The following is a 12,345-nucleotide window of genomic DNA, read 5'->3' as shown; positions in this document are numbered from 1 at the left end:
GTGTAAGAGACGACATTTTCAGTCAATAAAACCAATGCCATACTCACGGTGAAGGCTGGTGGGGCTGGTGTTCAACATTTCTTGGGGTTTTGCAGGCAGCAGGCTTCACCATGTCCCTGACCACACACCTGGGGCGCATGATAGACAGCACAATGCACTATTAATTATAAAACGGGGAGAAACATCTGGAAATTAAACATGGTACTGAAAACAAGTCTAAGGGAAACTCTTTGCAAACCCCTTAATGTTAACCTGGAGTCCCTGGAAAGCCCTGGGGGTTGGAAACCTTCAACTCAGGCTTCCAAGAGCTCAGTTACACCCAAATGAAGTCCGTGCTGGCCTCGGTATTGGATTTCCCTTTTAGTACCAATAAAATGATCGTCAGCAGCCTTCCCCATAGGAGCAAGGCTACTGAAAGCTTTGGCCTCACTGTATCAAGACATCTGAAAGCTTAAACATAGGAACGGCTGTTGTGTTTAAAATGCGCAGGACGTTCTGTGGCTTTGGCTGTTTTATTAAAAGACACGGACTCTTGTTTCACACCCTTTATCATACACAGGTCTTTCTCTTTATGAAAAAAGAGATCTGAGAGCCTTCAAGACACCCCCCAAGTTCAAAATCCCTTCAAGCTAAGAAAAGAGGAAGAGTCAGAAGGAAATGTGCATAAATAAAGTGTGTGTATGTATGCGTGTGTGTGTAAAATAAAGAGAAGATACCTGCATAGTGTGAAAATAAACAGGAAAAGGTCTTTGCGTCTTATGTTCTCCATCAAAGAATAAATAAATGCAGAGGATGGATCACAGCTCCAAAGGGCAGCAAGAGGAGATGCCTTTAGCCTCATGTCAACAGGGCTTACAGAGTGCTGGAGAGATTCATTGGCATAAGCAAGAAAACATCCCCTTCTGAGGCTGTCCTTGGATGGCTCAGATGTTCCTTCACTTCAAAAGCTTTGAAACAAACCTTGCTTTGAATAGGGAAGCCCTGATCATAAAGCTGGGGCCCTACATCTCACACTTTGCTACATGGAAAAGCCCCTTAGGACACAGCATTCTCAACCATGAACCTGGTTCTTAACGTTCATGGCAGCTTTGACTGCCCCTGGAGGTTTGACTACCCTGCTGATGTTTAAGGCCAGTCATGTTATTCCAGAAGTGGATCGGGGTGAGGCAGTGGCAGATAAACTGCTTTCTCAGAGCTAAAAGCTGCACAGCAAAATTCTCCACTTCTGAAAGAAATGATACAGGGAAACATCGTGGACACAATGCATGGAAACGTGCACACACGCACACACACACACACACAGAGCTCATTCCAAACAAGATCAAGTGAGACTTAGAAATCAATGTGTAACGTGACGAGAAAAGAAAACAGGGCCATTTCAAAGCCTTCCCTCCTGGGCTCAAAGGAAAGAAACACGGTGTTTGTCTAGTGCAAGTGCTAAACTCTTAATGGACTGGTCACCAGTCAAAGGAGGAGAAGGTCACTCAGGCAGCAGGGTTCAGAGAACATTCAAGCAGGCAGTTGCCAGGGAGAAGTAATACCCCAGGGTTTCTCAGCTCTGAAATGTTAATATAACTTACACCAGTACAGCGCTCAGGAAGTTACATTTCATAGCACTGGGAAATCTTTAGCAATTCCCACTCAACTAAAAACAGCCCACGCGGTGTGTTGAATCTACATGCACTGGTTTGCGAAAATATCGGAAATATCACCAACTTTGGAAAAAATTTTGAAGAATTGTATGTATGAGAAACCATATGCAACCTCTGTCTTAGTTCATTTCTTTTTTTTCTTCCCCTAAAGATTCAGGTATTTAGACAAAGCTTTGGGAAAAAAAGAAATCTGTCACTTAGAGTTTTCCTTCAATATGCTTTTAAGTAACTCTTTCCTAATAAATGTGGAATGTCAGCCAGCACGAAGGGTAGGTTTCTAAGCAAAACACATTTGTGTGTGTGTGTGTGAAAGACCATGTCTATGTAAGGAAATTCTCATCTAATCTCAAGTGGTCTTGTTTTAAAACTATAATAGCTGGCATACTTCACCTGTCTGCACATGCTATAGAATCTTCTAAGTAAAAACTTGCATTTCTGAACTTTAAAGTTTCATTGGATAATGAGAATAAACACATCAATACTCAAAAGCAATATACTTAGAATTTAAATGTACTTAATTTAAAATATACTTACTTAAATTAATTAATATATTTTATTTTTAAAAACATATTTTTCATACTGACCTATAATCCTAACCTCAGTTCCAGAGTGAGGTAGCTAGCGATTGAATCTGTTTTCATGGAGAAAGCTGTTTGATTGATTCAGATTGCTAGTTATTCAAGCAATTTGAGGGAGCTCTAACCTATGGCAATATGTATTCCTACATCTTCTAATTTGACTTCTTTTAGCTGAAATTGCTTCTAGAGAAAGACAAGGAAAAAAAAACCTACACTCAGAACAAGATACATAAAATAATACAATGCACTCCTCAGAATTTTGTCAGCCTGGGTGGATGAGCATTTCTTTAAAGTTGTAATTGGATTGTTGTGTCTGGCCTATTGAGGTTTGAGGGATAAACCATAATGGTGCTGCCAGTTGTAATATGTGGAAACTGTTCAGCTCCAGCAGTTTCCATTCTCTCCCAGGCATTAGACTTATTATAATAACACGGACCTCTCATACTTTAAGAAACACAAGAGTGTTATGTCAGCAGGTTGCGGTGATCAAGGGTCTTTCTTACGTATGATTTATTCCTTCAGCCAGACTCAAGGAGGCCACAGACAGGCCACAATGCCAACTCCCCAGAATGGTTATGGATGGAGAGGCCAGGAGTCCAAGGTGGTGACCTCTTATTCTTGCAAAGTCTTCAGTTATTCAGGGGGTTATCAGATGTGGACTCTTCACAGCCTTGGAAGCGCTTGTGAGCATCCCTCACCACTCAAGCAACACTGAGGATTTATGCAAATGAGGCCTCCTGCAAGCATCTCAGGGAAGCTCCCCCTGACTCCGCCCTCCGCGCGGCTGGGTTTTATGAATGACTGCAATCAAGGCTGAACGGCTGCCAACTGCCCACTCTTCCCTGCACGTACACACAGAGAAACCTGCCCAGCCGCAAGCCCACAGATGAGGCCGTGGCAATGCTTTCATCCCCCCAGACAGGAATGAAATGTGCTTGCGGAGACTTAAGAGTATGTGAATGAAAAATTCTCAGTGCCTTCGAAAAACACAATTTACATAATTACTTTCTCTCTTTTGAGTTTCCATTTTGGTGCCTGCAGTCACCAGCCCCCCTTCTGCCTCCCCTTCCCTGCAAAAAACTAAAAAACAAACAAACAAAATCTCACTATTTTATGAAATTTTAACTCAACTGAACTTGATGACCGTGTCAGGAGTCTAGTGACTGGGCAGTGAGCTGTCACATAGATGATGCCACCTTTGCATTTCTGTTCACATCTTTTGGGTTTGGGAGTTTACTCGGGTTTCTCCTGTCATTGCTGGAGACAATAAACAGTGCTGGGGGAAGTGTATGTGTGCTTGAGGGAATGAAACACTTTTCAAATACACAATCTTCTAATTTGCTGATCTCTGATCAAAAACACAGAAACAAGGAAAAACGGGCAAGAAGAGACCTCAGGGGCTCTGTAAGCAGCCATTTGCTTCTAAAACTCTCATTCAGCGCTCCGGACTCCTCTTCCATAAGACATTACCCAAAAAGACCCAAATATCCGCAAAATCCCTGTCTCCAGCCTGACCCTCTCTAACTCCTGACATCCAACCGTCTCCACAACACTTTTGCTTGGCTTTCCAGCAGGCCTCTCAGAATCAGCATTGCCAACTGGAATCCACCCTGCCCCACACACCTGACCCTCCACGGCCGTCACCATCTTGGCTGATTGTAAATAGGTTTCTCTAGCTGTTCAGGCCAAAAGCTTTAGACTCAAAGCCTCGTTTCTCTCACACCTGTGTCCAATCCATCACAACGGTTCTCCTTTCCAAAAATGTGCAGAGTCTGTCCATTCCTCCTCTGTCCCCCATGGCCATCCTGATGGGGCCAGTATGGTCTTTTCCTTGGATTCCCACAATAGACTTCTCCCTGGCTGCCTGGAAGAGACCCCTTGGAAAGATAAGTCAGATCATAACTCCCCTGCTCAAAATCTTGCAGCAGTGCCCCAGTTTACTTACAAAAAATGCCAGAGTCCTTAGAGTGTAGTCTGGCCTCGTAACTCCCAGAGTTCTTCTCCTACTATCCCCTCCCCAGCACTCCCCGTCCCATTCACTCTACCCCAGCTGCAATGGCCTTTTCTTGCTGGTCTTCCTCAGATGTACCAGGCTTGGTTTTGCTCAGGGCCTTTGCACCAACCGTTGCTTCCATTGGGAATGCTCCTCCCTGATACGGGTAAGACTAACCCCCTCACCTCTCTGCAGTCTTGGCTCAAACATCAGTGTTTGGTGGTTCTTACTCTGATTACCTGCTTATGACTACAGTCTTCCCCCACCAGACTTTCAGTGCCCTTCACCTTGCTCTACTACTTACTACATGTGCCCCTCCCCGGGGCCTCCACCCAGGCTGAAATACAAGCTGCTCAGGAGGAAGGATCTCTGTTTGCTTCAACGACAAAGGCCCGGAGCCCAGGACAGGGCAGGATGTAATAGTCACTCACTACATATGTGTTAAATGAATGAATAAGATAAAAAGATAAAAAGCTGTTAGTACTCTAACATGCTAAAACACAGTGATTTGCAAGAGATTTAGGTAATGCTTTTTTGCAAGATTACAGCATATTTCTATAAAATATCTGTAAAATATAAATTAATCCATGATCAACACATTTTATGATTTGAATAATCCACTAAATTTGTTTTTATATGGTTTGACTGAGGGTCATTCTCTTTCCAAACAAGAAAAAAAAATGACTTATTTAGTGGAAAAGACTCTTCAGTGTCACATTATTGCTTTGAACAAATGAGACACTATCTAACATTTAGTATACTGCTATTTTATCAAATAAAACTTTAAAATAATTAATTGTACATGAGGTAATTCCTTAATAGTAAAGAGAGAAAATTAATCCCCTTTTCTTTTGATTTTTCTAAACAGGGTAGGAAAATAAGAAAAACTGTTTACTGTCATCTACTAAAATGTCCACAGATATTTAGATAGTATCTTATTTAATCTTCACACTGCCCTGCAAAGGAGATGCGATTGTCCCATTTGACAGATGAAGAAACTGCTAAGATCTAAGAGATGAAATTTATTTTTCCAGTGATAATTGGAAAATGTTGATATTTTAAGAAGCCAAGATTTGTATCCAGGTTTGTTTGGGACCAAAGCTAATGTCCTTTCCATCATTCCAAGGAGCGTTCTGACATTAATACTTAAAAGATAAATGGAAACTAGTAAAAATCAATCATGAAGTTACAGAGTCCAGTATCCTCTGATATGTTTCAATATCACTGATTTCATGACATAGGTACATTATTGAAGCTCTTCAAATAACCTCACATAACTGAGTGTTCTTGAAACAGTATTCTAGTATTTACTGCAAGACCATATTCTCCAAATATATCAGGAGAACAATGGTGATAGCAGGGTGTCAGTTTGGCTAAATTGAAATGTAGAGTGACCTTGAGACCAGTGGGAATGTGAAATGCAAGGCATGTCATCTGGTATAGAGAAAAACAGTTTATATAAGAAAAAGAATCAAGAAAGCGAAAAAGATTTAAAAGATCATTTGCAAGACACATATAATTCAATTGATAAAAATCTTTTCAAAAATGTTTTTCAAAGGAGGTCATCAAAAGTGATCTTCTCATCTCCACTTACAAATACTAAAAGAGGAAAAGCTGAAAAATGTTATTTTACAAAATAAATTTTAAAAATTGCATATTCATGTCAACTTAACAGTGAACCAATCAGTATGATGACTGTTACCGCTAAGATGAAGATGAGACAGTGAAAATTCCCTACCAGAAGGGGAAAGTGGGTGTTGGTATTTTGAAAAGCCAGATGTACTAATCACAGATCATCAGGGCCTGGTCCACCTCTGATGTACGTTCAGGGAACCCTCAGAAGCTACGTAAGAGTGGCTTTTATTTTTAAAAAGACACGGAGGACAGGCAAGGTAGGTTCCTGATTATAAGAAAAGGGAAACCATTTTTCACAGTGAGTGGTGAGGGCTATTATACCTCCCTTAACCAGGCCAGGAAGTTATTCACCAAACCAGGCACAAAAGTATAGGATTCTAAAATAAAGGTGATTACAAGATACAGATTCGCTACAGAGATTAATGGGTGATTTTAAAGTTTGGAAAAACAAATTTTTCAAAGACTGATAAGATGGTGACCTAAATGGGAAGGAAATCCAAAAAACAGGGGATATATGGATATGTATAGCTGATTCACTTTGTTATACAGCAGAAACTAACCCAACATTGTAAAGCAACTCTACTCCAATAAAAATTTTAAAAGTTTTGATAAGAAGGAAAATCATAGGCAAGAGGTCAAGTCCTTGGTCTTCTGGGTTATTCACACCTGCCTGTTTATCACCTCTTATGTCTCTGGAATGCTTATAGGCTTAGTTCTACAAGGTCCTAATATTGCCTCCAATATGGAAGCAGTATGACCAATTAACCTCTTTTTACCCAAGCTATTATTCTCTGTTAACACAATCAGTTTCTTTCTCCAGACCTTTGGATTTATATCTGCTACCATCCCCCGCATGCCATCCTGTTGACAATTTCCTACTTACTAATCTGTGTGCATTCTCCAACAGTCACCTGCTGCTTGCAAAATACAACACAACTTTCGAAAAATCAAGATCACCAGAAAATACTTTCCACTAAACCAGCAAGAGAGAACGACTTCTGTGCATTCCACAGGGGGGGAGAAAACCCTCTATCTAGTGAGAAGTACGGGACTTCCAGAGGCAGGAAGCAACCATAGCGTCAAGGCAGCAGGTCCTGAACCCTCCAAGGGTAAAGAGAGAGGAGCTCCAGTGGAAAGGCGGATGGTTGAGGGGAAAGAGGGTGATGTGGAAATAAAGAGTGAGGATAATTGCTCAAATGTCGACAAAAGGCGGGTTTTGAGAAAAGAGGCATGAGGAAGGGAAGACGGTTTTCTATATCTATGGGCACAATTCTAGGTGAGGGAATTTGCTTTGGGAAAGACAGAAGCTAAAGGGATGCGGGGAGGGGCAGAGGACACGGGAGGGGCACGGGGGCAGGGAGTGGGTAGGTGTTTAGAGAGGAAACGAAGTTGCTGGGAGACTGAGAGGGATGGCAATCAAACAGGTAGGGGATTTGTTCCCAAATTGCCACCTTTCATTGGACCATAACTGTCGTGTCCATTTCCCCCCAGAAAAGATTCTTGTAGGATAACGCTCCATGAGATTCATTTTGAGAAGCTTTTGGAGAGTGAAAATCGTCTCTCCACCTCTCCTCCTATTTTTAACTATTCTCCTAGAGGCAGAAACTTCTGCTCAGAACTCCCTCCTCACTCCTACCTATGCCAGGGGTGGGAAGAAGGCTCGAAGAAGCACCCATCTCCCAGCAGCAAGGCAACAGCATTTATGTTTTCACTAGTGAGAAGGGCTACCACATCTTACAAGCAGGAATGAGTTGGCCATTTCCTCCTTCACTTGCTGAGTGGAGCCCCGAGGGGCCTCTCTTCCCTTCTTCCTGACAGTCCAGCCGTCCTGCAGGAAGCAGCCTGGACAGATGTGGGAGGAGCAGACTCCGCCGTGTTTCTAACTCCTGCTTCTCTTTCCCACTGACCCAGGCCTACTCAAGCTATTTAGGTAAACACATCTGAAGCCTGCTTAGAAGACTTGGTCCTTTAGTTTCAGAGTGAGTTAAAAAAGCAAAAGCAAAATCACCACCACCACCTCAACTGGGAGTGACAGTTCACAGCAGTAAGAGAGAACATCAGAAAACTCAATGATATCTGATTTTCTCTAGCAAGAGAGGAAACATCATCTGAATCCAGAAATTCAGCCTGTTTTGCGCCTCTTGCCCCCATGATGGCACTTCTCTGTGGAACACCATGTCACAGGCTCTAGTTTGCACACAAAAAAGCCCCACCCATTTTTGTTTTCCACTAAAGAAGGCATATTGGTCTAAAAGTGAGTGACAATGATAGTATCAGGGAAACATCTTGGAACAAACATAAGGTTATCTTAAAGGGGAAATCGTTGACAGCTTTTAGTACTTCAGTTCCATTCATAAATAGGTCCTAATAGCCCTCACAGCCAACCCCTGTGCCTTACAGCCCAGCTGGGGACCACTGCTCTAACTGCTGGCTCCATCACAAGCCTGGGGGAGGGTGGTCCCTCCACCTAAACAAACAGCCTCTGGCTTGAATGCCTGAGGTGAGGGAGACTGTTGGATCAGCAATAACAACACCAAGTTAAATGAGAATAGTACCACTCAGAGAGTCAGGTAAGTGCAAAGTGTCTTCATTAAATCCAAAAGGCAATTCAGCAAAACAAGATGAATTTCAAGAAATGGAAACCTAGTCAGATACGAAAACTGCAATAACAGGACAGGAAAAGGACAGAAAGTAATATCAGCTAACATTTCTGAGTGCCTACGGTGGGTCAGGAGCTGAGCTAGGCGTCCCGCATGCCTTTGGCCATGTCATCTGGTCACGTATGGCACTTGCTGTCACCCAAGTTACACACTGGCTTGTACAATATCACCATTTCTTCTTAGAAGCACAACTCATCATTTCAAAAACCACATGCTATCTGTGAAGTGCTTTGTTTTGAGCAAAAATATGATTTCATTGTCATTCACGTTTTAGCACAAGGCACAGGACTGTAATTGAATAGTTCAAGTTCTTAGCACCTCACATCCTCTTGCTACCTTTCAGGGTCCTAGAAGAATAGAGTTGTCTGATCATGGTTATCTACAGTTAAATGTCCAGGGTAAAGGATGCGATTTGGTAGTAAAGGGAGATGAATGGCATTTGTAAGGATTATTGCCAGAGCTTCTTTACAACTAACGATTTTTCTGCTTTTTATTTGTAACACAAAACCATAGCTCTTTAAATAATGATTTTTCGGTAGTTCTTTGTATGCCATTTCTCCACAGGCATTCACTCTCCTTGCTCATGGGGAGCCGGATAGCTAAATAAATACCTACTAAAAGGTCCATAATAGTTCCTTCGTGGGGTTTAAGTTGATTTTAAACAGATAAAATAAAATGGAAAAATGAAACTTGGAAAGGCATTAATGTAATATTTCAGGCATTGCTTTCAATTAATTATAACTACTCTCTCAACTGATTCAACCTGCCTGGAAAGTTAGAGAGAAACTGGACTCAACCAGACATGAAAGTGTATTGTCCATGAACTATTATAAACATGAACATTCTATATAAGAAATATGCAATATTCCTTTTCTATGGTAAATGAATGTGTCTTTATTTTGTCAAGAGGCCGTGATGCTTCTTTTACTTAAAATATGACAAAAGGATGAAACCAAATCACTTGAGCATGTCAACAGGAACTTTAATTAATACCTGAATGTGATTGCTTTTTGCTCTAAACATTTTTGGCATTTAGAGTGAGAAAATTAAAAAATATTGGAAATTACTTTTTCCTCCCTTTCAACCAAACTGAAGAAAATATGAACAGATATTTAGAAAAAAATATGAAAGGTATGAGATTTGGAAAGATAATCAAGTGACTAGGACTTTTCATTCCTCACTGATAAGGGCGAACATTCTCCAAGTCCTTTTGACTTGATAGGACTGTCATTACTGTGGCTTCAAATGGGCTGATGCTTCCTGAATTGTCATTTCCAGCCCTCACTTCCCACTATCTATCAGGTCTGAAATCTGTATGTGCCTAAAAACCTTTCTAACAACTGAGCCAGAACAGACTAATATACCAAATTCATATTCCCCCTCCTATTAGATTGAAACACCTCGCAAGGTCTACCTGGTCATCAGTTAAATATTCCCATCACTGATGTCTGCAATCTTGGGGCCCTATGACTGCTTACTTTCCCTAATGGCCAATGAAGCATCGAGTCCTCTGACTATGCCTTTGAAGCAGGTCTAGAAATTGCCCGTTCTCATTTATGTCTACTACTTCCGAAGTCATTTTCTCTCTTCAATGAAAGAATTAATGAAGACCCTTTTCACTTACCTGACCGGGAGAGTGTTACTATTCCCCTTTAACTAGGCGTTATTGCTTGATTCAGTCTTCCTCAAGTGCCATTTGTTCCTGCTCACAGATTCTACAGAGGGCTTCCCATCCCCGCCCACATCAAATACACACACCGCCGTCTACTTCCGGGGTCCCTCGTTCACACGCCTTCATTCACTAATCTCTTCCTCTTAATTCCTAACAGAGCCTGTTTCTCAAGTACATCTATCTCAATATTCTGGAACATCATTTTGCCACTTTCGTCTCCATTCCATATGCCACATTTCTTACTTAAAGTGATATGCCTCCTTTTCCCTCTCCATTCATTTTTAATTCTTTCTAAATTCAACTCAAAGGCACTGAACACTAGGAAGCCTTCCAGGCTACGGACTCTCATTTATCCTTCACCAATATCTTCTAGAAAAATTGGTCCTTATGTAGGGATGAGAAATTGTGTTTAATAGCCGCAGCCTAAGCACTGGGAAGACATTCAGGAAATGTGTGCTTTGGAAATAGGACACGACATGGGAGCGTGTTCCGTAGGCCTGGCTGGGACGCTCTGATGATCATGACATCTTTGCAATCAATGAACAAACACTTACAGGACACCAGCTCTGTGCCATGCACTGTGCCCAATGCTACATCACAACCCGAAAGCTAGTCAGCCTGTTCGTAAATAATGGTAGTAATAATAATAACTACTTACATTTATTGAGCATTTATTGCATGTACTCTTTTAAGCTCTTTATATGAATGAATACATGTGACCCTCACAACAACTCCACGTGGTGGGCAGGTTAAATGACCACTTGGTGTAGCATTTACAAAACCCTGTCATGTGTAAGTTGCAATAGTATTCATTCTACAGCTGAACTCTCTTAATATACCATTTAAATTCTTTGAAATTGTTTAAATTCCTCCTCTGATTAGAAATTTTTAGTAAATAAAATACCATCTTCACATGTAGTAAAAACAAGATTAAGTGCAGGAATCCAGATTCATAATGCAATGAAGGCTGCTTCTCCCCCTGCAAAATGTTAAATATAATATAAAGTATATTTATTTTGAAGAATAAAACCGTAGTCTATTATACTTTTAATGTATACATATACTGTCATGTCACTTAGTGTTCTCCAAGGTCACAAAATAATTTCAATTCCATTATTACATATAAGGAACGTTCACCTAGCTTTTCAGTCCTCACTTCCAGAGTCCCAGCTACTCACTACTGGAGTTCCCTTGGAATACACCTCTTATTTACAAATCCATGGGTCAAGACAAACATTAGACATTCTCAAACTCTAAGACTGAAATTCTTAACACAAATCACTAATTTCCTCTATAGCTCTCACACTTCCACTGTAGGCAAACCTAAAGCCACAGAGAACTCACTAGCCTTGAGATAGCTAACTTTATTGTTAAAGATTTCTGACTATTGGAATACTCTTTTTTTAAATGTTTACTGCAATCTGCCCCTGTTAGCTCCCACACGTGAGTCCTAACTCAGCCCTTGAAGAGTCGTGTGGATCAAGTTCGCTGCCTTTTAAAAACACCGTCTCTCCATGAATTCAATCTCCTGGCTTCTTTCTCATCAGCCCCTCAATTAAGTTGCCTGAGGCATGAGCTCCAGGGACCCACCCACTCTAGCTGCACTTGTTTTTGTGAACAACTCTCTCAAAAGTTGGCTCCCTTTGTTGTGCAACATTTTCACTCTACATCCACAGGAAAGAATGCAAACTCAAATTTTATAACCCCCTCTAATAACCAGGTCCTATAAAAAGGCCAAGTGACAGAAGTGAGATTCAGGGGAAATTATCAATGTGTGGCTTCCAAAACCTGGTCATACATCACTAAAGAGGTTTTTAAAGAGACAAATACTTCGTGTCCCAGCAGAGGCCTTCAGAGCTGAAGTTTGGGTCCACGGATTGGCAAGAGAGTAGCTTCCCTGAGTGATTCTAATATATCCAGGTAGGCATTTGGAAACTGCTGAGGAATGAGCCATTCAGTTGCTGCACAGGATGCAGTCCTGTCCTTAACGTGGAGCAAAACCACAAGACCTCTCATAGTTCCTCATAAAAGGGCTTTCTCTGAACTACATTTTAACGTTATACCCTCAGCTTCTATGACAGGTCGATACAAGACATAGCTGTATGAAGTTGGTGTCTGCCTTTACTGTGAAATATTGGTGAGGTCAGTGTCTGTT

At 41.3% G+C, this 12,345-nt stretch overlaps 1 protein-coding gene across 3 annotated transcripts in view; it reads right to left on the bottom strand.

Annotated features, from left to right (window-relative positions):
- The window catches only part of LOC149747831 (regulating synaptic membrane exocytosis protein 1-like), a 197,169-nt gene that overhangs the window by 122,630 nt on the left and 62,194 nt on the right, over window positions 1–12,345 (bottom strand). For 2 of the 3 annotated variants that reach the window (XM_089921735.1, XM_089921736.1), the window contains exon 2: window positions 48–128. The exons of the other annotated variant lie outside the window; for it this stretch is intronic. In XM_089921735.1, the coding sequence (XP_089777861.1) occupies window positions 48–128 (81 nt within the window). The remainder of the gene's footprint in view (window positions 1–47; window positions 129–12,345) is intronic. 3 annotated transcript variants of the gene reach the window in all.

The sequence above is a fragment of the Delphinapterus leucas genome, chromosome 12, assembly GCF_059928025.1.
Source record: "Delphinapterus leucas isolate spDelLeu-1000000601 "Yukka" chromosome 12, BTC_Dleu_Yukka2, whole genome shotgun sequence".
Lineage (NCBI taxonomy): Eukaryota > Metazoa > Chordata > Mammalia > Artiodactyla > Monodontidae > Delphinapterus > Delphinapterus leucas.
Note: the sequence above shows the minus strand (reverse complement) of the source record. Positions and strands in the feature narration are given on the sequence as shown.